Here is a 24,055-nt window from a genome sequence, read left to right on the forward strand (position 1 = left end):
TTTGTTTTTTTTTTTTGTCTCTCATTACCGAGCTTCCTTTTGTCTCCTCTAACCGTAATTTTAATTACGTTTGTCTTTATTACTTCCTGAACTGAAATCTTGAGAGCGTCTCAAGCCAACGGAAGCTTGCCATTTTAATGCGGAATGTAAACATAAATTCGCGCTCTATTGTCATCGTGGATTTTCATTCATATTGTTGAGAGAGAATATATAATATATATATATATATATATATATATATATATATATATATATATATAACACATATATATATATATATATATATATATATATATATATATATATATATATATATAGTATATATATATATAAGAGTTTGATGACGAAGCTAAAAGGAATCGGAAGCGGGTAAAAAATTCCAGATCTTAATACGGGAGATGCTGGAAAGCTTGAATAATGACGACCTTACTCGTTTGTTCCTAAACTATTAGTTGACAGTTAATTCTAAAGAGGAAACAGAGAGAGAGAGAGAGAGAGAGAGAGAGAGAGAGAGAAAATACAGGATTTAGGTCAGAGCCCAAGCGCTGGAACCTATGAAGTCATTCAGCTCTGAAAGGGAAATTGACAGTAAGAAGCTTTGAAAGTTGTAACAGGAGGAAAACCTAAAAGAACTTGAAGTATGCAACAATTGTTACGAGAGGGTGGAAAGACATATCGAAGTAAGAGAATGTGAACGGAGGGACAGTAAAAAGGAATGAAAGAGGTTGCAGCTAGGGGGCCGAAGGGGCGCTGCAAAGACCTTCAAGTAATGCCTACAGTACACCACGTGAGGTGTAATAACGGGGGTTGAAGATGAAACAGAATAAGTAAATAAATATTCTATGCATAGTTTTTGTCGATATGTATTTGTGGAAAAGACTTCTGAAAAAAAAACGTTGATCTAAAAATTCAGAAAAATTATTTCAACTAAAATTCTTTACGAGTGAAAGGGGAAACAGCAGACAAATTAAAAGCGCTAATCGCATGTTCAGCCTTGGAGGTCAAAGAATGGCTGAAGTTTTGAAAGAACGATAAATTTTTGAGGAACGAGCGAGATTTATTGTACTTGGTGACTTGAAATTAAACACGAGAGAGAGAGAGAGAGAGAGAGAGAGAGAGAAGAGAGAGAGAGAGGTTTCAGTAGAATTACTAGATACTGCTACTGGGCGGGAGAGCTGCATTTTTTTAGGGTGGAGAGTAGAGAGAGAGAGAGAGAGAGGGGGGAGGGGGGGGGGGGGTTCAGTCAGAATTACTGGATACTAGTTAGTTTCAAGGGAGCTGCATTTTTTTAGGGTGGAGAGAGAGAGAGAGAGAGAGAGAGAGAGAGAGGTTTTCAGTCAGAATTACTGGATACTAGTCACTAACTTTCAAGGGAGCTGCATTTTTTTAAGAGAGAGAGAGAGAGAGAGAGAGAGAGAGAGAGAGAGAGGTTTTCAGTCAGAATTACCGGATACTAGTTAGTAACTTTGTATTTCTTAAAGGGAGTTATATAAAAATTCTTTTTTACAAGGAACTGTCAATTTTTTAAGACGTATTATGTAAATTCACCTTATCCTAAACTGGCCAAACTTCTGCAGTGTAAAATGAAAGACTGTTTTAGTCTTTTTTTTCTTTTATATACACCAAGGTACTGAAAAATAACTACTTTAATATTAAAAGTTTAAGCGTCACAAAGATATCTATCTTCATTGGAAAAACCTACCCTGGAAGCCATAAAATACGGATACCTTCGATTTATTCGTGTTATGGCGTAAGTTGTAATTTTTATACCTTCTTTGTTTAATGGAAAAAAACACAAAATTTACTCCAGTTTTTTCATTCCGATTCTTAAAAGAAGAAAAAAATATAAATCTTTCATTGATATTTTTTCGGTCAGTTACTAAAAAGAAGAAAAAACATAACCTTCTCTGTAAATCAAATTTATTTTCTAGAAACACATTTTTCATTGATATTTTTGCAGTCAGTTTCTAAAAAGAAAAAATAAACCTTTTCACTTATATAATCTCTGTAAATCCAAATGATTTTCTACAGAAACAGAGTCTGGTTTATGATGTAATACTATAAACATCGATTTATTTCGTGTTGTATTGACAAAGATCGGCAATATATATATAATAAAATTTCGACCTTCAGTTGTTAGACTAAGTAGGCGCAGTAGATTTACACTTGATGGACAATACAGCTGCTAAAAGTTTTGGATAAAGAGGCAAATAATGATTTGATGAAATGAAAAGTGAGTGGTACAGAAAATAGAAGAAAGGACCCTAAAATAACTCTCTCTCTCTTCTCTCTCTTCTCTCTCTCTCTCTCTCTCTCTACTCTCTTCCTCTCTCTCAAGGAGATTAAACATCTCAATATTATACGGAAAAAACGGAATTAACTAAGCTAATGCAGTAACTATCTATGGCTCATCACTACGTGAGCGGAATAATGGGTAAAAAGCCACAACAATGTATATGAGCTCTATGTATTTTTATTCAATTGGCTGAGGAGGGCCGTTATGCACGTGGCCAAAAGCTCTTTTTTTTTACTCCTTTTTTTGTATTTTGGGAAAAAATTAACCGACTTTTTTTTGTATTTAAAAAAAATGTTTAACACATTTTTGTATTTTTGAAAAAAATTAAAATTAACCCTTTTTTTGTATTTTGGAAAAAAATTTAAACCCTCTTTTTTAGTATTTCGAAATAATGTATAGCCCTTTTTTGTATTTTTGAAAAAAAATTTACAACCCATTTTTTGTATTCTGAAAAACAAATTTTAATTCCCCCTTTTTTTTATTTTTGGCAGAAAAAAATTTTTGGAACCCCCTTTTTTATATTTTGGGAAAATACAATAATGCTCATATGCATTATTGTGGCTTTTTACTTAGCAATACAATAACTGTTTGTCTCTTAGGAGAGACGTCCAAAAAAAAAGGGGGTGGGGGAGGTAATCCGGAAGTACAAAATTCCAAAAGTGGGAACCACCTGAGAGAAGTATAATTTGATTTGTTAGGAAGCGGCGTCTAATGCGGTCTTCTGCTGGGTCGTACTAAAGAACATTACAGCAATCTATAAAAGTCGGGATTGAATGGAAGTAGTAGTTTGAATGTTCGTGGTTTGTCAGAGTTAAAGATTTCTCCAATTGCAATTTACAACGACGCGACTCCTTCGAAACAAATGACTGAAAACAAGGCTTTTTCCCCCTCATTGCAATATTTAATTCTAATTCATTTCATTGCTCTCTTTCCTTTTTTTTATAATTATCATTTCCTCACAAACATTTTTCTCTCCTTTAATATTTAGGCCTCATGCATTTCTTTCTGTTTTCTTTTATTATAAATAAACATTTCCTCAAACTCATTTTTCTCTCTTATAATATTTACACCTCATGCATTTCTTTCTGTTTTCTTTTTTAATAAATAAACATTTCCTCAAATTCATATTTCTCTCCTTGTAATATTTACTTCTAATTAATCTTATTACTTATTTTTCTTGAAAATTGCCATTTCCTCAACCACATTTTTCTCTCTTTGTAATATTTACTTCTAATTCATTTCATTCCTAGTTAGTTTTTTTCTTGTAAATTACCATTTCCTCACTTTTTTCCCACGAATTCTTGCCTACGTCACCCTAACCCTCTCTCCGGCAGGTCGTTAAGGAGGGTGTATATATTTCCAAATTCCACTTAAACTCATGCTAAGAGATTCTTGACTCTGAAATTAATCTTTTCAGCCACCACCTCTCTCTCCCTCTCTCTCTCTCTCTCTCTCTCTCTCTCTCTCTCTCTCTCTGAGCTTTTATTAGTTAGAATGCCACTGGCAGATTAAAATTTAGCCAGTAATAGAGCTTTAACAGCTCTTATGGCAAGATGCATGAAGAGAAAATATGTACAGATAAGTTAAAAACTTTAAAAATCTTAAAACTAAAAAAAGATATTCAATAAAACATATATGGAAATGTAAAAAACAAATAAACAAATGAATAAAAATGCGAGTTCCTTTCTCTCACTCCCTGAGAATTTCTCAACACTGAATATTATTTTTCGTACTTTATGTACCACAGTTCCTGACGAAAAGAGTAAGATTTCATAATTTTTAAATGACGGAGAAGACATCTCGGGACCTAGAGACAGAGTGGATGGTAGTGGCAAGAGCTGCCCATTACGCTTATATGCATACAGATACACAGCCACTCCTACACGCGCGCGCATGCATAGATATACACATTCTGAGCACAGGTACACACACGAACACAGAAACACACAAATATGTATATATAGCTCTTTTAATTGTATATATTAGCTCTTTTAATTCATTTATATTAATAAATTGTATTTTATTGTTGTAGATCTCTCCCTGATGATATGATTACGCATCATGAAACGTTGGAATAAATGGTTATGGTGTCATCTGTTTCTGTGCTCCTGCCCTTGATCTGGATGAGAATATATATATGTATGTATGTATATGTATATATAGGCTATATATATACATATACATGTATATCTAATGAATTTTAATGTACAAATTATCTGTGCATATATCCTAGTATTTAACTGCAGATCAACAGTTCCTCAAACTGTAAGATTTTCCATCACCAACATCATTATCATCATCATGGCGTCCAACGCAGCAGCGCGAGGCAATGGTCCTCAAGTAAAAGCCTTTCCCAAGTCAAGTGTTCAGTTTTGCAGTTATACGATCAATCTTCCACCAAGCCATGAAAGATGAAGGTCAGCTTGCAATTTTTATCCTTCAGTTTCGACATTTTTCTGCCTGATACTCAGGAAAAATTATGAAATATATAGGGGTTTTTTGGGAAGAAAATATAAAAGAAAAAAATCCATATTCCGAAAAAGAGAACGTAGTTAAATTACGACTAAAAAGGGGAGGAATCTAATGCGGTCTTCTGCTGCGTGAGTTCTTAATGAGATTATAGAAAATCTAAGAGTCGGAACTCCCTGGATTTACTTGAAAAGACCGAGGGTTAGCGGCGGGAGATGACTATTTCCTCTCCTTATTCTATGTTATACGAGATGAACAAATTTTGTGCTGAAATAATCAGTCAAACGCGATTTATTTTTATCTCAAATCATCTTTCTTCTAACCTATTTAACCTTTCCTTTTCAATCTCCTCCCATCTACGCAATATCATTAGTTGTCTGTTTTTCTTCTAATCTGTTTAATATACGTTTCTTTTCATTCGACTCCCATCTCCTCATTATCATTGACAACTTCTGCTCGTGTCACGTCTTTTCTGCGGATTGTCGAAAGTCGTATAGAAAGTCGTGTATCTATGTACAAATGTGTCAGTCGGACACTTTAACCTTTTCAGTTAAAGTGTATTTCGTCTGTTATAATAAATTTTCTTCGTCTACTTCAGGAATCAAAACAAGCTTGATGAAAAAAGATAAAGGCAATATTCCTTCTCATGATATGAATAACAATGGTGCTTAATTCGAGATGCACTGCCAAGAAATCATCAGAAAAACCATTATTATTAATAAATGATATTGATGAGGTTCTACGGCATGCACTCTACGTCTAATTCTTACATTACCTCGACCGCCTTCATCCAATTTATTATCAGCACTCGGTTGAAAATATGAACAACGTCCCAAGCCTTAACGTACCTGCAAAAGATGACATTTGTTTTACAGCAACAACAACAACAAAAAGTATACATTTGCATTTTTCATAAAAAGACGAATATATAGTAGTTAACGACCAAATATACTCGGTTTGACTCTATTGATACAGATCCCTCGGTAAACCAGTAATGGTTGTGCTGAATGCAATTTCTAAACGATTCACGCTGGGAAAATGTTTCACCTACAATTATAAAACATTTGGCTCAAATTTCCAAAACGTTTTATGTTTAATGATTTTTCCATATATGAATCAAAAAAGCAAATTCAATAACTTGGTAAAGTGACTCGTAGGCTACACCATCTTAAAAGACGAAGTCTACTCGCTACTGAACTGATGAATACAAGAATGAAAACTATACTCTGTTTTTTTTTCCATCTGTCCATCCGCCTGTGGTACTTGCGCATGGTAACACTGCGTCCCGGCCTTTAAATATCCTATTTCGAATATCAACGGTGTAATTCGCATACAGTAAATTATTAAAACACTTTTCAGTTGAAATGTACACCCAGATATCCTTTTATTTACTTAAAACTTACACATGACCTAACTATTTAAAGCCCGGGACGCAGTGTTACCATGCGAAAACACCACAGGCGGATGGACAGATAGAAAAAAAAACAGCGTATAGACTGGATTTTGGAGAAGAAATATAAAGACGCAACAAATGCCAAATGATAAGCGCAACAGTTGCCATTTTCTGTAATTCTACTTTAAGAAGCCTTACGCAGCGGCTCGAGAAACACTGAATAACAGTGAAAAAAACATACATAACTTATTTGAGCATCAACTGGTACATACTACTACCATGTTTCATAGCCTAGGCATTTCTCAAGATTCTAAACGAACGGGAAAACTATTAAACCAAAGGCATCATAAATGTCACAGATGTATAAAATTATGTATATATATGATATATATATATATATATATATATATATATATATATATATATATATATATATATATATATATATATATATATATATATATGATATATGTATGTAGTATAACTGAATCACGAAAGTTTGGAACGTGATAAATCCATAAATAAAGGTATAAGCCACGAAGGAAAAATAAACAACGGAGTTTCCGCAAGATCTTTCGACGTTGAACGTCCTTTACTTAGCAGATAAACTGACTTACATGAGGAATTGACAGTACAGGAAAGCTCGTAAATGGACAGATAGGGATTATAAGGAGATTAGTACCTAGAATCCGGCACACCTGGAGAAAGATCTTGCGGCAAACTCCGTTGTTTATTTTTCCTTCGTGGCTTATGCCTTTATATATATACTATATCTATATATATATATATATATATATATAGATATATATATATATATATATTATATTATCTATATATATATATATATATATATATATATATATATATATTCATAGATTTACCAGTTCTTTGGATAGTGTCGGAGCAAAATCAGGTTCACTGTTATACGAATTGCTGAGGTAATATTTAGAAATTATCATACCGATAGTCTCAGATATATTTCTCTCTATATGAAGACTTCATTGCTCTATTCATACAATGAAGCGTAGAATTTGCAGCAAACGCCTAAGCTCTCATGGATACTAACCATTCAGGAAGATAATTCACTGCATGGAATTCAACTTTTTAATCATTATGTATCACCACTTTAGCTTGATGAGTTTTACGTCAATTTCCAATAGTTTACTTAACTTTGTCGAATGGTTAGTCACCATGCAAAACGTCAAACAAGAGCTGAATTTTGTGAATTAATTTGTGTTTCAAAGGGAATTTTTAAACATGACCCTTAAGTAACGCCGACAGTGCACCACCTATCCCCCTGCGGGGGCATTCAATTGTATTACGCAAAATAAGCCGTGGAGAAATCTAACGCATTGTGGACCTCGTATCTGGTTAAGTATATTTTAGTTTTACCAAACCACTGAGCTGATTAACAGCTCTCCTAGGGCTGGCCCGAAGGGTTAGATATTTTTACGTGGCTAGGAACCAATTGTTCACCTAGCAACGGGACCTACAGCTTACTGTGGGATCCGAACCACATTATATCGAGAAATGAATTTCTATCACCAGAAATAAATTCCTCTGATTCCGCGTCGGCCGAGCCGAGAATCGAAATTCGGACCACCGGATTAGTAGCCGAGCGCGGAAACCACTCGTCCAACGAGGAACTCCTCGGATTTTCGGAGAGACTAAAGTGTAACTTTTGGAGAAGGGGCCTCTTTTGGCCGTTGGAGAATTGCTTCTGCTTTGCGGAGGTTTGCAGTCTCTGAGGAGTCTTGGGTCAAAACGTTTTTGATGTTATTGCAGTTCGTTGGTAAGTATGAATTTTATCCTGCAAGTGTAAATAGTTTTAACCGTGTTTTTGTTTGAGGGAATCAGTTTAATAAAATGAAATCAGATTATGATTTTGAAGCACAAGTAAGAAGTGTTCATAAGAAAGTCATTTGCGATTCAGTTTGCTAAAAAAAATTAACTAGGCTATTCTGCATAAATAACCAAAACACACAAACACACACGGATGTACAGGGAAATATCAACCTTAGTTTGTTCCGTTAATCATATAAAACCTGATGTAAAAAATGTAATTTCCAAAGAGAGCACAAACAAGCTATTGAAAAGCACAATTAGGATATCAAATACCTTCAGACAAATAGCATATTTGTTATGATAACTATTTTGCGAACCCTTACAATAAAAGCATAATGAAGGCATTTTGAGAACTAATCTTTAGAGGTTCACCATTCGTATATACCCTCACTGATGACTGAAACTCATTTAATGATAAAATGAATATTATTGCCAATTGGCAGAAAAACGATGACATAACTAATCTGTGCGATTAATTCTATCCCCAACTGTTTATTGAATTAAACAAATATCTGCAGGGGTCCAGAAAGGTTGGTGATTAAATATGACCGGCAAACACTTTGGGCAAATAGATAATGTTCAACGAATGGGAGGTAAACGAAAGCTAAAATGAAAAGAGCGAATGATCGTGTTTCCTCATTTATACTTTGCTTAAAAATAAACCTCTTTAAAATATCTGTCTAAACATCCTAACTAACATATATAGTACAGTACAATTAGGGTTTAACCTAAAAATTTAGAATGACAAACTGAAACTTTGGGAATATGTAGAGGTGAATTGTGTTATCTTCATCCAAAAAGTCCCAAAAATCCAGTGACGGGTTTTGAGTTAAGGCCACAAAATGGCGGCCATTTTGGAATTTTCAATTTTTCTCATTTATTGCTCCTAAAGGGTAAAATATTGAATTTGTAAATGAAATACACATCAGGTTTTTATTATATGATACTTGTAGAAGCTATTTACATAAATTTCTTGAGTACTACCAACATCAGTGTGAAATTATGTGCCTTTATTTTTAAAAATTTAAAAATTTCCGTTACTAGCAGTTGACAGGAATATTCCCGTTCCTGCTATTGGAAAAATAATTGGTATATCAAAAAAAATTATTATCTAAATAAATCATCTGCAGAATTTTCTTGTCTTTTAAATGACACCAAAAGGAACATTTCTATGACATGCACTGCCATAGTATCTTTGAATATATAAATAATATTACTTACATCTGCAGGCGTTAACCATCGTACATGCTACAAATACTTCTTGAGGCCAGGCAGTGCAAGGCCAGGAACAGCTACACTACAGGACGAAAAATGGATAAGGAAAAGTCAATAGCATTTATCAAACTGTGCGAGTATTTGGAAGAAAATGATGAATGCCAGTATTCTATTGATGAATTAACGTCAATTATGAGTACCTATGAAAACGCTGGTATTAAGTTACGGTAATCAATACTTGAAGAAGAAACTCAAGAACCATTATGGAAATCAAATAACAATAGTTAAATAAGATAGGTAAGAGTGGAGTGGTGTGTTTCACTGAATGTATGAAAGACATTTTAACGGATGAATGGTATGATGCACGAAAAAGTGATCTGCTGAGATGCTAGAAGACTGATAGAAACTGCTGTTTCTGATCATCGAAATGACATTCGTTCAAAAGCTTACAATTGTGAGGTATTTCCCTTCAGCAGAGCAAGTCATTTCTGGAAATTGTGAGCTTGTTCCAGATTATCTTCGTATGTTAATTGATGGAATCTTGAAACCGAAAAAAAATGATAATCAAATACAAAGAAAGTCAATCAGTACAGCATGCTATCATTGCTGCTGTTCGTCCTAGATAATTTGTCTCACCCATGCTAACTGGTCTGGGTGTTCATCTACACAGAAAGTATGGATCAAGAGTACTGATTGACATCGTTTCTAACCTAGGATTCTGTGCCCCATATAGAGAAGTATTGCTGTATGAAGCATCAGCTACAATGGAACCCATCAACTGCAGTAGATCCCACGGTCATATATCCAATTTGTATATGATAATGCTGACTATAATGTTGCAACTTTAGATGGTCATAATACATTCCACTCAATGGGAGGAATCAAGTGTATGACACCTGCAGATCAAGTTCATGAAAAACACGGCCCATTCCCAGGGCTGAGAGAATTGACAGTGAGGCATTAGCAACTCAGGGACTTAGCAAATTATTGTGTACCATATGCCTTGGCAAAGGTCTATGCACTTTTGACTGCTGAAGATATAGAAACACTTGTACAAGAACCTGCAAGTGTAGAACTAGCCCAACAACTTGACACATTGTGGATATGTAGCACATGGCTTCAAGTCTCCCATGCCCGAATTGGAGTGGATTTATGAGCAAGATATACAGTAAAAAAGCTCATCTTACAAGACATCAGCTGTACTACCTGTACCATTTGTTAATCTTGATCCTACCAACCCTTCTACGATTTATACTTGCCTCCTGAATGCTGCAGAAGAAGGTCTAAAGAGTGAACAGTCTACAGTCATGGTAACCTTTGGCCAACCACTTACTCTAAAGCTTGTGATATGGTTCTTGCTGCTGGTCGCAGTAGCCCTCTTTCCCATGTCACTGTACGCCTTGGAGGGTTTCATCTTCTTATGTCATTTTTAGGAGCTATAGGGACCATAATGGCTGGAAGTGGCCTTGAAGAACTGTGGGAGCCAGTGTATGCAAAGAACAGTGTTGTTCATATGATGATTGGACGTTGCTTCTTATGCCAGGAGTCTTCGAGCTCATTTCCTAACTCAACTTGCATTAGCAGTACTATTGTTGGAGTCATCTTCGGTTAATGAAACCCTTAAGAAAGACTTACAAACCTGCTGCATGTCTTTGTTTGACAACACTGAAAACACTGGAGGTAACAGCAAAATTCAAGTGCTGTAAAGTCCATCATGAATCAACTTGAAATGAAGTTTACAGATGTTGAATCCTATGGAAGAACCGAAAAGCTATGGCTACAGTATTTTAGGTGTATTACAATTGTGAAACTTTATAAGGGCAGAGTGTTGTGGTGATTGGAATCTTCACCTCTACAGTGTAAAACTTATGCTACCTTACTTGCATGCAGCAGGACACCTGAATTATGCAAAGTCTGCTCAAGTCTCTCTACAGCAAATGCATAAACTGGAAAAAGTCATGAAACCAGAGGAGCTTGAAAAGTTTGCAACAGAGGGATATTTCACAATTAGAAGATTTGACAAGTTCTGGTCAGGGATCTGGACCGATATGACAATTGACAATTGCCTTCCATCAAAACATCTGGAGGTCTCACCCGAGGACGTGGAATAACGACATCAGTTAACGCTAAATGGGTTAAGTCAATGCCCACAACAGCCAGTATCATTAATGCTGTTGAGTCTGTTATTGGAGTTACTGCTACCACTTCAGAACAGCATATTCACCTTCGTGAATCGCGGCAGACTCGTGATCTTACTGACATGAATACCTTCAAAAATTGGCTGTCTGTACACAACCCATACAACCGACCAACATCTATCCTAATCTCCATGTCGAGGGGTATTGTTGCCAATGAAAAAGTGAATTGTGATGAAGCCTATACTGTTGGAAGAGCATCAATGAAAACAATGGAAGGAAAAGCATTCAGAGATATTCATCTACAGCGAAGAAACAACATCAGGTTCGTTTGTCATCTGTAACAAAATCAATTATGTTAATGATACACAGATTACTGTCAATGGCAAACCAGTTATTCCATCGAATATAGCGTTGCTAGAAGTGATTCTGACCTTGCATCATATCTGGGGTATGAACTTGCACCTCAACCACCTTCCCTCTTTGGTGATTTTTCTATGAGAAAGCAAAAAAATCTGCTCTTGTACCAGTCATTGAGGCATTGGTACCCTGTGAAAATGTTCCTCCAGCTGGAGCAGTGTATATTTTAGATGGTGGGTACCTTCTACATCATGTTGTGTGGCAACGTCCTGCTACATTCAGTCAGATATGTTCTCAGTATACATCGTTCATTAAACAGAAGTAGAGGTAACGCTCACAAGTATTTGATGGCTATGACACTCACAGTACAAAAGATGAAGAACACTTTCGTCGAGGAAGGACACAATCATCTAGAGTTATAGCTGTAGAAAGCCACATACAAGTCCCGGTGTTTCAGCAGGAGTTCTTAGGAAATATTAAAAAACAAGATAGATTGTATCAAACTCCTATCTGCCCATCTGGAAACTGCTGGCTGTAAGGTCCATCAGGCAGAGGCAGATGCTGACAGATTGATAGTAACAACAGCAACTCATTTACGAGATTCAGGAAAGGAATCAGTTATTGTGGGGGAGGACACTGATCTTCTTGTCCTCTTAATTGCACTTGCCAAACCTCAGACGGACATCAAAATGATGATCCCAGCAAAAAAAGCACATCCTGATAAGATATTCAGCAGTGAAAGAATTCAGAGCAAAATGGGGGACATGACTGACAGCTTGCTCTTCTGCATGCAATAACAGGTTGCGATACAACCTCTGCTCTGTATCGCAAGGGTAAAAGGGTTCCTTATAAAAGATTACAGGAGGATCCTGTAATAAGTCACAAGATGCGAATTTTTAATGACCCCCAGGCCTCTGCAGATGATATAGCTGCTGCTAGAGAAGCATTTCTTCTGGTCTGTATGGAGGAAAGCCAGAAGGTAGTCTTGATAAACAAACAGGTACTTTAATTACTTAAGGACGATAGCTAAACAGCCTGTACATGCCAAATTTGATCTAGCTACACTTCCTCCAACATCAGCAGCAGCACGCCAACATTCTTATCGTACCTTCCATCAAGTACATCAGTGGCAAGGGATTACTTTAGACCCCCACTGACTGGGGTTGGAAGTTAGAAAATATGACCGACTAAGACCAGTAACATCGCTTAAAGAAGCCCGTACCACATTCCCTACTTCATATTATAACTTGTAATTGTAGAAAAGGTTGTGAACTGAACTGCCGAGTGCAGGAGAAGTGGACTCCCTTGCACACATTTGTGTGGGTATTGTGCTGGGCATGGGTGCAATAATCAATGTTCATTTGATGAAGATGAAGAAGGAGATATAGATGGATATGTAGAAGAACAGAGCAAAACTGAAAATGAAGACTATTCTCAACCCTTACAGAAAAAAAGAAAATAAAAAATTTACGAGAAATAATAAAAGAATGATTCATATTTTTGTTTTAGCGTAATTAATGCATAATCCCTTGTGGGTAAAAATGAAGATTCATCAAGTTTGAAGTTTTTATTTTTGTCTGTACAGCTGTATAGTTCAAACTAATTTGATAATTTTTTTTCCACATTGTATTGTGTTGCAAGTAGTTACCGGTTTTATGCTCAGTTCACTACATAATTTTTATGGTTATGTGACCTAGAATTTATCCTCAACTAATCATAACATCATAAGCATGTGATCTATGAATGTCTTCAACGGCAAAATGTTGACGATTGTATGGTAGGAACTAGGTAATTGCTAATGTCACCAATTGAAGTACTTGGTTGTATTCAAACAAAGATACCCCGCAATGGTGCGTCCTAGAAGTGTCATTTTGGTGTCATTTGAAAGACAAGAAGACTCTGCAGATTGTTTATTTAGGTAAAAATTTTGATATACCAATAATTTTTCCATTAGCAGGAATAGGAATATTCCTGTCAACTACGAGTAACAGAGTTTTTTTTTAAATAAAGGCCCATAATTTCCCACTGATGTATTTAGTACTGATGAAATTTATTCAGATAGCTTCTAAAACTACCATATAATACAAAATAATGTATATTTCATCTACCAATTTTATTTTTTTACCCTTTAGGAGCAATAAATGAGAAAAACTGAAAATTCCAAAATGGCCGCCATTTTGTGGCCAAAAACTCGAAAACCCGTCACTGGATTTTTTTCGGGACTTTTTGGATGAAGATAACACAAATCATTTCTACATATTCCCAAAGTTTCAGTTTGTCATTCTAAATTTTGAGGTTTGAGCTAAAATTGAGCTAATTGTACTGTACTAATACCTAGATGCTCAAAGCAATGTCACTTTATCCTTCTTAAGAAATTGAAATTACAAGATTTATTCAGTGCAATCACGGTCTTAAAATAGATAATGTTCAAAGAATGGGAGGTAAACGAAAGCAAAAATGAAAAGAGAGAACGGTCGTGTTTCCTCATTTACACTTTGCTTAAAAATAAGCCTCTTAAAAAACTGTCTAGACATCGTAACTAACATATACCTAGATGCTCAAAGCAATGTCACTTTATCCCTCTTAAGAATATAACCAAGACGCAAATGTAAATCGTAAAATCGTCAAAATGAAATCACAAGATTTATTCAGTGCAATCACGGTCTTTATAATCTCAGGGGATTGATCGAAACTTCTTGCCAGACAGGTAATACCTTTCATGACAGGCTAGACACGAAATCTTGGGCCAAGACTTTGTGTTGCAAACTCGCCATGCAAAACGGGACAGGAGAACCCACTGTGCAACCAGACAATGAAGGCATTCTCTCTCTCTCTCTCTCTCTCTCTCTCTCTCTCTCTCTCTCCTCTCTCTCTCTCTCTCTCTCAGCAAAAATTTAAGCATAATATTGTCTTGATCATCTAAATCATTATCATCGTCACAATGTCTACCAAACACGGGGAGATAAAAATTGAATCCTGATAAAATGAATAATTTTTTTTACTATTTTTCGTGAACATTCAGATTGCTGTGCGATTTTCCCTTATAGAGCAATTTCAACTTTAGCCTCTTAATAAGAACTAAAAGTTCTGGTTCTGGATATATTTCGGGACCAAATCTCTCACCCCGGGTTTAGGCAAGTTCCTAAAATGCCGCTTTAATGGGGGCAAACAAAACCGTTATCAAAAATTATGTGCAATATTACAAACCTCTTTTGGTTTCATCAGGTTCTTCCAGAAAAAAAAAGAAAATTATTTTAAATAAAAAAAAACAGATTTGGGCCGAGATAATCCGGCAGCAATTGAGGCAGACAAAGGAGGAAGGAGCTAAAGTGTTACGAAAACGGAGACCTTAATACTAATTTATTGCTCACAAAATTTATAATTTCTGTTAGAAATCTTTACAAGCGAGTACGTACAGACTCGGGCCGTCAGTCGTCAACTCACCTACGCAGCTTAAACCAGAAAACAGGAATAAGGCCCTCCACAGTTCCACTGGGAAACAACTACTTCGATCGTCCCAGTAAAGTAAACATAAATGAGGTGGTACAAACGTACAAACCCTTACAATATTTATTTGAGATTTACTTATGCAAACCACGCCCACCAAATACATCAATAATCAAATAAGGCGGCCGAATCATTAACAGAATTCTGAATGACTAATAGAATTTTTAATAACTGCATCAATACCTCAGGTCGCAATCAATTTCATTTCAAATGTTTTATATTCAACTGATCAAAGACTTGAAAACTGTTTCATGCCAAACACCACGATACATCAATTACCAATTATAATGACTCGTAAAATATGCATGGCATATTGGGCAGAGTTCCGCGAAATATCACAAATATTTGCCTTGCCGGGAACCCGACCCACATACAACACGGACAGAGGAGGAGAATGGAATGATCGAATCAGGCGCTGAATAAAATGACACATCCTGGAAGCAAACTATTAACCTAGTTTCCACATTCTGCCGCAAAATAATACTCCGTGAAGTCCCAAAACGCATTCCACACGAAAGAAAAACCAAGACTTCCTCATATTCATAAAACCAGCGTCTGTTATGATCCCTTTTCAAAACACAAAGTTGAACAGTAAAATACTACTGAGTGACTTCATTTGCAAACGATTTAATATAGAGCCTACCGCTCGGTAAGTGGTTGTCATCGCGCCAGCGTGTCTCCTCCTTTCTAAGAGGGATATCACATCTCGACCACAACGAACTATTATTGAAAACTATTTTCTAAGTATTATTTTGAGGCTACGTTCTTGATCCTGAGAACCGTGAGTAACTATGGGTAATAAATGAACAAAGATCTGCGGTCGCGCATTGCCTCTCTGGTCGCGATAGGATTTTCAAAACGACGAATATAACAAATATAATTAATCCATGAATATATGAACATACACACACAAACACACACACACATGTATACATATATATACACACTTATATATAAATATAACATACATATAATATATGCACACACACACACACACACACACACACATATATATATATATATATATATATATATATATATATATATATATGTGTGTGTGTGTGTGTGTGTGTATTATATATATATATCTATATATATATATATATATATGTATATATATATATATATATATATGTGTGTGTGTGTGTGTGTGTGTGTGTGTGTACGTGTGTGAATGTAGGTGGGGCCACGTGTGTTACTTTAGACCATAAAGAAAAACGAATTGCCTTGCTGGAATCGGGTTTCAGGTCTAACTCAGGATCCATACAACATTTCGTAAAATAACATTTGGATTATGATGTTCAGTCAGATATTAAACTCATTTCATGAGCATTTTCACGTTATAATCGAGATATATTTTCATTGTAATAATAATCATTTATTTCGAAGGTAAAAATATCAAGGGAAAACTCGGTGGTTATTTTATCCCTAACGAATTTCACAACACATAAGGCAAGTGATGTTTATTTTACATACAAATTTCATTTGCCATTCTCTTACATATTCTGGGACTGAGAATTCAAGATGCACTCAATGAGTACACTAAAGCGATTCAACGGTGATAACAATGTATAGTCACATCAATGACAGACATATTTAAGAGGGAGGTTAAATATATTCGTCAAAGATGATTAGACAACTCGTGGATCGAATATGGTATACTTGTCATTGCAAGAATTATGTAAAAAAAAATATTTGCTGTATTCAAAAAAACATACAAAAAAAAAAAGCGTGTTCAAGAGGTTCACTCTAATGGCATCACTCAAACACCTCGGGTTACAGAACGTTCTAAGATGCATTCTGATTACTTTTCCCTGGTCATTTCTGCTCGTCATTACCGCTTGTAATGATTTTTACCATTTCCATTACTAAAGTGGAAATTTCATTTCCCCGACTGTACTAAATGAATACCTTCGTAGTCATATGAAGCGAAAGGATATCTATTCGCTGTTTTTATTCCCTCGTTATCATTTGATTAGTGACATTGTTTGTCCATAGCGATGAAGAAGAGAAGGAGACGAAGGGATGGGATTAGGAGAGGAGAGGAGAAGAGAAAGAGAGACAGAGAGAGAACAGACAAAGGCTCTTACGCATGAGAAATGAGGGTCGTACCAAAGCCTAATATAGAAGATGGCATCCCACGCCTCTCTCCCTAACGATGTGATAAGCATTGGTGGTTAAGGGTGAAAAAAAAAAAACCGTAAATATGCCCCGCAAAATTTTGAGCGAATATTAAGTTTTCACCTCTTCGCTTTGGAAAATGGAAATTATTCGTTTTTCCTAGTGATTTTTGCCACGAATTGATGTGTAATTGATGGGTAGGTGAGATATAAGACGTGCAAATGCTTCCTTTTATATTGACGTGAATTTTGGATGAGTTAAACTAATATCAAAATGTAAATGTATTCTAAGAATACTAACATAATTCAATCCAAAGAATATTTTAAGGTAGCTTACATATCAGGGGGAAAATATATATTACATACTTCCTTTTATATTTACGTGAATTTTGGATGTAAGTTAACCTAATACCAAAATTGTAAATGTATTCTAAGAATACTAAGATAATAACAGCCCAAAGCACATTTTTAGGTAGCTTACATATCAGTGGGAAAATATATATTAAATACCTCCTTTTATATTTCCGTGAATTTTGGATATATGTTAAACTAATACCAAAATGTAAATGTATTCTAAGAATACTATTATAATTCAGTCCAAAGCATACTTTCACTTGGTTACATATCAGGAAGAAAATATATATAAATCACAAATCTTATGTCACGTCACAAGCATGGAATATAAAGTCCTATATTTTGAAGTCAACTGAATTTTTCCAAGGGACTTGGACTTCTGTTGTATTGTCACAGAGAGAGAGAGAGAGAGAAAGAAAGAGAGAGAGAGAGAGAGAGAGAGAGAGAGAGAGAGCATACATGTATCTCTGCCACGGGAGAATAATATTTAAAATTATAGTACTTTATATTGAAGGTAATTTTCACTATGTCACATTCATTTTGTGAATAATTCGGAATTCACTGAATACAGAAAGTATGGAATTAATAAAAAGAAAAAAAAACAGGATGCGAGGAATTAAATAACATTAAAAAACCCGGTAATGTTTCTAAAGGAGGGAAAGGCTGAGGAAATGGAGCTATCTGGAATTACATCCAGATAGTCAGTGAAAAATGACTGAACAGAAACAAAATATTCAAGAGAATTGATGCCGTGACTTACGGGCAAAAAATCTATTGAATTTTTCTCCTCCTATTCAATACCCCCTCTTTCTCTCCGTTTCATCTGTTCACCTTCGTCCCTCCACTCCTTTCCATCATTCTTATCTGGTCATTTCTATGAAGACTCGCGAAAAATCGCGTTATACATTTCAATACACCTTCCGTGAGGCCTGGCGAAGCAATTAACCTCTTCAACCAAAATTTTTGTCTCTCTCTCTCCTGCTTCACTCCTGGTGGCATACCCTCGCTAAAATATCACCGACAGACAGACAGACAGACAGGTATTTTCCCCAATAAAAACTGTATCGCTAGACCGAAAATATTGCCTGTTGTACAACATTTTGTCATTTTTGGCGCTCGACGTCCCTTTTACGGAAACTGATATGACTCTCCTACCATTCGCTGGAATCAAGCTTCGTTCATTTTATTTATATCTTTTATTTATTTGCGTGCATGCCTCAACGTGCGACTGGCCCCGCTTTCGTCGGTTTGAATCCGTTCGCGATATCTAACATTTACCATTTCGCAGGGAACCTTGATTAATGATGCGTCCAAAGAACGCTACTATATACGTACGTTTCGTGGCCGCGGTTAAAGATATCTTTGTAAAATTTTGGGTTTCAGCAAATTTTGAAGCAATTTTACGCAGACAATTTCTTGATAGAGAAGGGACGATTGGATAATAATAATAATAATAATAATAATAATAATAATAATAATAATAACAATAATAATAATAATAATAATAATAATAAGGAGACAGGATGCAACCCGGAACCCCATACTATAAATAACACCCAGTCGAATTGGAGGACTGTGAAAGACCAAAAAATAAATAATAATAATAATAATAATAATAATAATAATAATAATAATAATAATAATAATAATAATAATAATAATAATAATAATATAAAGAAAGGGAAAAATGGATAAGTATCAAGACCTGAAAATAGAAATAAGGACATGGGATATACCAGTGGAAATTGTACCCATAATCATAGGAACACTAGGCACGATTCCAAGATCCCTGAAAAGGAATCTGGAAAAACTAGAGGCTGAAGTAGCTCCAGGACTCATGCAGAAGAGTGTGATCCTAGATACGGCGCACATAGTAAGAAGAGCGATGGACTCCTAAGGAGGCAGGATGCAACCCGGAACCCAACACTATAAATACCACCCGGTCGAATTGGAGGACTGTGATAGACCAAAAAAAAAAAAAAATAGTAATAATTATTATAAATTTTAAAAATCTTCATAGTAGCACGAGCCTTCAAATGGAGAAACAAATCCGCAGTTATGTAAATGTACATGCATTTAAATTTAAAACTATAAGGATATAGCTTTCGGGAATCTGATAGGGGGAACCGAACAGATTCCCGAAAGGTATCCTTAAAGTTTTGAATTTAAATATATCCACATTTACATAACTGTGGATTTGTTTCTCCAATAATAATAATAATAATAATAATAATAATAATAATAATAATAATAATAATAATAATAATAATAATAATGGATGTGGATTGTGAAAACTACCCTTAGTATAAGTACTGTAATTTTCATGATCATTATTCTCCAGCTAAAAGGATACAAGTATACTCTCTCTCTCTCTCTCTCTCTCTCTCTCTCTCTCTCTCTCTCTCTCTCTCTCTCTCTCTCTCTCTCTTTTATTATTATTATTATTATTATTATCATTTTTTCAATTCCTACAGACGAGTAAGTTTAAGTGAATCCAAACGTTAAAGTCTGGATTTGCCTAAACTTAATAATGTGTCAGGAAAATCGAAGGAAACCTATTGTGTTGAAGTCAACGATTAAGGTAAGGTCAAGTTAAGTTAGGTTAGGCTAGGTTAGGTCTTTACAAGGGGAAGGGTTCACGGGCATATTCTTAGAACAGTTATTCAATTCAGTTACTATGAGAAAGCAACAATTAATGTCTTTTTACTCAGTTCTTCTGTATGAGAAATGTTGGTGGAAAAAGTAACATTTCTGAATTTTCTTTTCCTCTCTAGCTTACTGTTCTCGTCAAATAAAAGATGTCCCGGAGGTTTCAAAGTTATCTCGGAAGACGAGATAACAACAAAAGAATGTCAGAGAAAGTATCGATCATGCTCGGCTTGAATACACAGCATGAGAGAGAGAGAGAGAGAGAGAGAGAGAGAGAGAGAGAGAGAGAGAGAGAGAGATTATCACATCTCATAGCTGTTATGTTGCATGCATTTACAAAAGATACCCCTTTTATCAAAGTACTGGATGTTGTGTGTGAGAGAGAGAGAGAGAGAGAGAGAGAGAGAGAGAGAGAGAGAGGATTTATTATATTTCATAACTACGTTATGTTATATACTTTTACAAAAGATAGCCCCTTCATCAAAGTACTGGATATTGAGAGAGAGAGAGAGAGAGAGAGAGAGAGAGAGAGAGAGAGAGAGAGAGAGAGATTAACACACATCTCATAGCTATGTTATTTTGCATACATTTACAAAAGATAGCCCTTTCATCAAAGTATAGGACATTGAGAGAGAGAGAGAGAGAGAGAGAGAGAGAGAGAGAGAGAGAGAGAGGTTTGAAAGTTGTAACGGGAGGAAAACCTCGTAGGCAGTTACAATATGAAACAACTGTCAAGAGAGGACGGAAAGTAAGACGGAAGAAACAGAATATGAAAGGAGGTGCAGTTAAAGGAACGAAAGGGGTCACACGCTGCAAAGAACGTTAAGTTGTGCCTACAGTGCACCACATGAGGTGCACTGACGGCACTACCCCCCTTACGGGAAAAGATTTTAATTATACGAGGAAATACTAACCCCCTCTTCATATATTCTCAACATCAAATTAGTCTGAACGCTCAGGGGGAGAAGCCAATTTTCAGAATAAATAATGTCTTATAATACGGACCGCCTCTCACTTAAATAAGGATTTATAAGTTATATAAAGGGAGCTAAATCATTTCAATTACTGTACATTATACTTCCAGCTGATATATGTATCCCATAAATACTACAGAATTACAACTTGAAGAGAAATTACACTTTGCGTTTACGCTTCATGTAAAGGCGACCTTTACATATATTACTGACGAAAGATACTAACGTCAAGCTTTATGACTTGGAAAACATGATGATTCATTCATTGACGGTTTTGTTACAGCTCTTCTTGAAGAAATGACGGCAAATCATTCAGGTGCCAGTAAAGAAATGAATATAGCTTGTTCATTTACTTTGGTGGCCGATGCTTCCTTTCTACAGCAAAAAAATACTTTTGAGTATAAAATAACCCTGAAAGTGGAGGTCAATTTTAAATATCGATCACCGATCATTACTCGTAGGCATTTTTCATATTTACAGTTTATTTTCTAAAACAAACAGTTTTATATGCTGCAAATGAATAATAAAATTTAAAATGCCTGTTCGAGTTTTTGTGGCCCAGCCACGGGAACATGCAGTATAACGCAATATCTGAACTTGAATCACCAGCCAATCATTATTTATTAATCATAGATAACTATGATGCAATTAACATACCAAATCAAATAAGACCATTTGATACTATCTCTCCTTCTCGGATCTCACTCCATTCCTAGGTTTCTGCTCGTCATGAATGTGCGAAGTATTTTGCGTTAATTAAACACCGCGACATCCGTACAATTAGATGGCCTAAACTATTCTTGGCACGCTCGTTTAATTGCTCAAGAAATGTCAAAGTCTGCTATGCCTTCAGCTTTGTTACGGGAACACACTGAACAATATTTCACCCTGAAAACTGTTACTGCCATTATAATGTCGGAGTTTTCATAAAACTCATCGATGAACTTTTGCTCTGCTACGAGTTCGGGAAATTTCTTAAAAGTTACAAATTTCTCTGGAAAGCATGCATATGAAAATACCTCCTCAACTAAAAAAGAACAGTCATTACTCTTTAAAACCAAATATACAATTTATTTAGGATCTCCCAAAATTTCCAACTTTTTTTTTATCTGATATATATGCACCAGTAACATTGAATCTAAAACATGTTCTCAGATTCAGTTTCATGCGTATGTACATATTTCACAGGTAACGGATTAAAGAGAATTCGGTAGTATGTTTGGTCATTAGAGATTTCGCATCATATGACCGAATTCACCGATGATTGTATTTGACGGCGCCGTATTTTTCGTTTTATCCAAATTTATATTACATGGAATGTAATAATATAAAAAGTATTTCATATTGGTTTTCGAATTAAATCATGCACTTCAGTCAAGTTCGAATCAAATCATGTGCTATGTCAGTAAAGTGGAAAGTAATATAGAATTTGTAAACGTCTCGATCCTGGAGTTGAGTTTTCATATGAATCTAAGTATTATTAACCAAAGTACTTATTTTTGACGCAGCTGAACAGATAAATCAAAGTATTCAACCCGTGAGAAGTGGAAAAAGAGGACGCAAAATACAGAAGTAAGAGGGGGCTGATTGTAAACTTCTCAGGTTGGTATTTTATACTAAAACCTGTTTCTGAAGACACGATTTTCATTAAAACACACAGTATCTCTGGTTCAACTCAAGCATACACTTTCAGAAAACGCTCACAGTAGGATACTGGACCCGACGTCATTACTGTACAGTAATGTTTCAGCTACCACCCCTATTTAGGTAGATATCTATACTATACTTTATAGCTAGACAGTTAGACAGACTGACAGACAGACGAAACCTTTCTGGGACCATGATGAGAAGGGGCAAGGGCTGCACAACCTCATCAAATGGAAACTGTCAGAGACCAAAAGGCTTTACCTTCTTTTTCAACTTTTTGACTGAAAAAAAAGTGGATATGTACTATGTGGGCGAAGAAAATGCCGATAAGAAACCCGTTTCTACAGGGAAATGGGATGCAAAACTGAAGGAAAGGACGATAGAAGAGGGAAGGAAATGGAAGAGTCAAGGAAATTCCATAGCAGCTTCACGTTGCTGGGAAGGTAAAGGTCACCACCGAGCCGTGATAAGGTTCGGTGTTACGTGATTGCCTGAAAGGAGGACGGGACTCGTTTAGCTCACCGAATGGTGGTCGAAATGACAGCCATAAACACAGAAAGCGATGCCATTCTGAAGGCGGTGAAAGAAGGCTGGGTGCCTGGGTCTTTGCTCCCCGAATTGCCTCCCATTCAGTCTTGTTGCGAAAGGCACCAGAAGAAGATGATGAAGCAACTTGACGAGTTTGATATCTAAAGCCGCGTTCAGAATTGTTTCAACGACCGGTGATGTTTCTAATAAATAATTGGTATAGGTACTTACTAGAAATATAACCCTAAACTCCTTCCAGTCTTGAACAAAGTTCGCTCTTTAATAGTACTGCCGTAGTCTTCTCAAAAGGTCTTCCATCTTTATAAAGGTGGCAATCACTAATGTGACTGGAATGAAGGCAGATACCAGGTTGGTATGTATTATGGATTTTTCTAGGTTAAAGGCAAGACCTGTGTTTCAAAATTCACAGCAACATAGACCAATGACTTATGAATTAATGTAGAATTATTTTTAAATTCATGATAGCCCACTTGAGAGGACGAGTTGTGAATCAATTAAGATTAACACTGCACAGAGAGAAATAAGTACAGTTATTTTTTTTT

At 35.6% G+C, this 24,055-nt stretch overlaps 2 protein-coding genes across 3 annotated transcripts in view; one reads left to right on the top strand and one right to left on the bottom strand.

The window, feature by feature from the left end:
• The window catches only part of LOC135208304 (uncharacterized protein DDB_G0271670-like), a 52,476-nt gene extending 39,966 nt beyond the window's left edge, over positions 1 to 12,510 (top strand). Inside the window, exons 7-8 of the mRNA XM_064240406.1 lie at positions 4,543 to 4,636; positions 12,391 to 12,510. Coding sequence (XP_064096476.1) covers positions 4,543 to 4,636; positions 12,391 to 12,510 — 214 coding nt within the window. The remainder of the gene's footprint in view (positions 1 to 4,542; positions 4,637 to 12,390) is intronic.
• LOC135208527 (inactive dipeptidyl peptidase 10-like) overlaps positions 1 to 24,055 on the bottom strand; it is a 710,904-nt gene that overhangs the window by 579,464 nt on the left and 107,385 nt on the right. The gene's annotated exons all lie outside the window — the stretch shown is intronic.

Source organism: Macrobrachium nipponense, chromosome 35 (genome assembly GCF_015104395.2).
Source record: "Macrobrachium nipponense isolate FS-2020 chromosome 35, ASM1510439v2, whole genome shotgun sequence".
NCBI lineage: Eukaryota > Metazoa > Arthropoda > Malacostraca > Decapoda > Palaemonidae > Macrobrachium > Macrobrachium nipponense.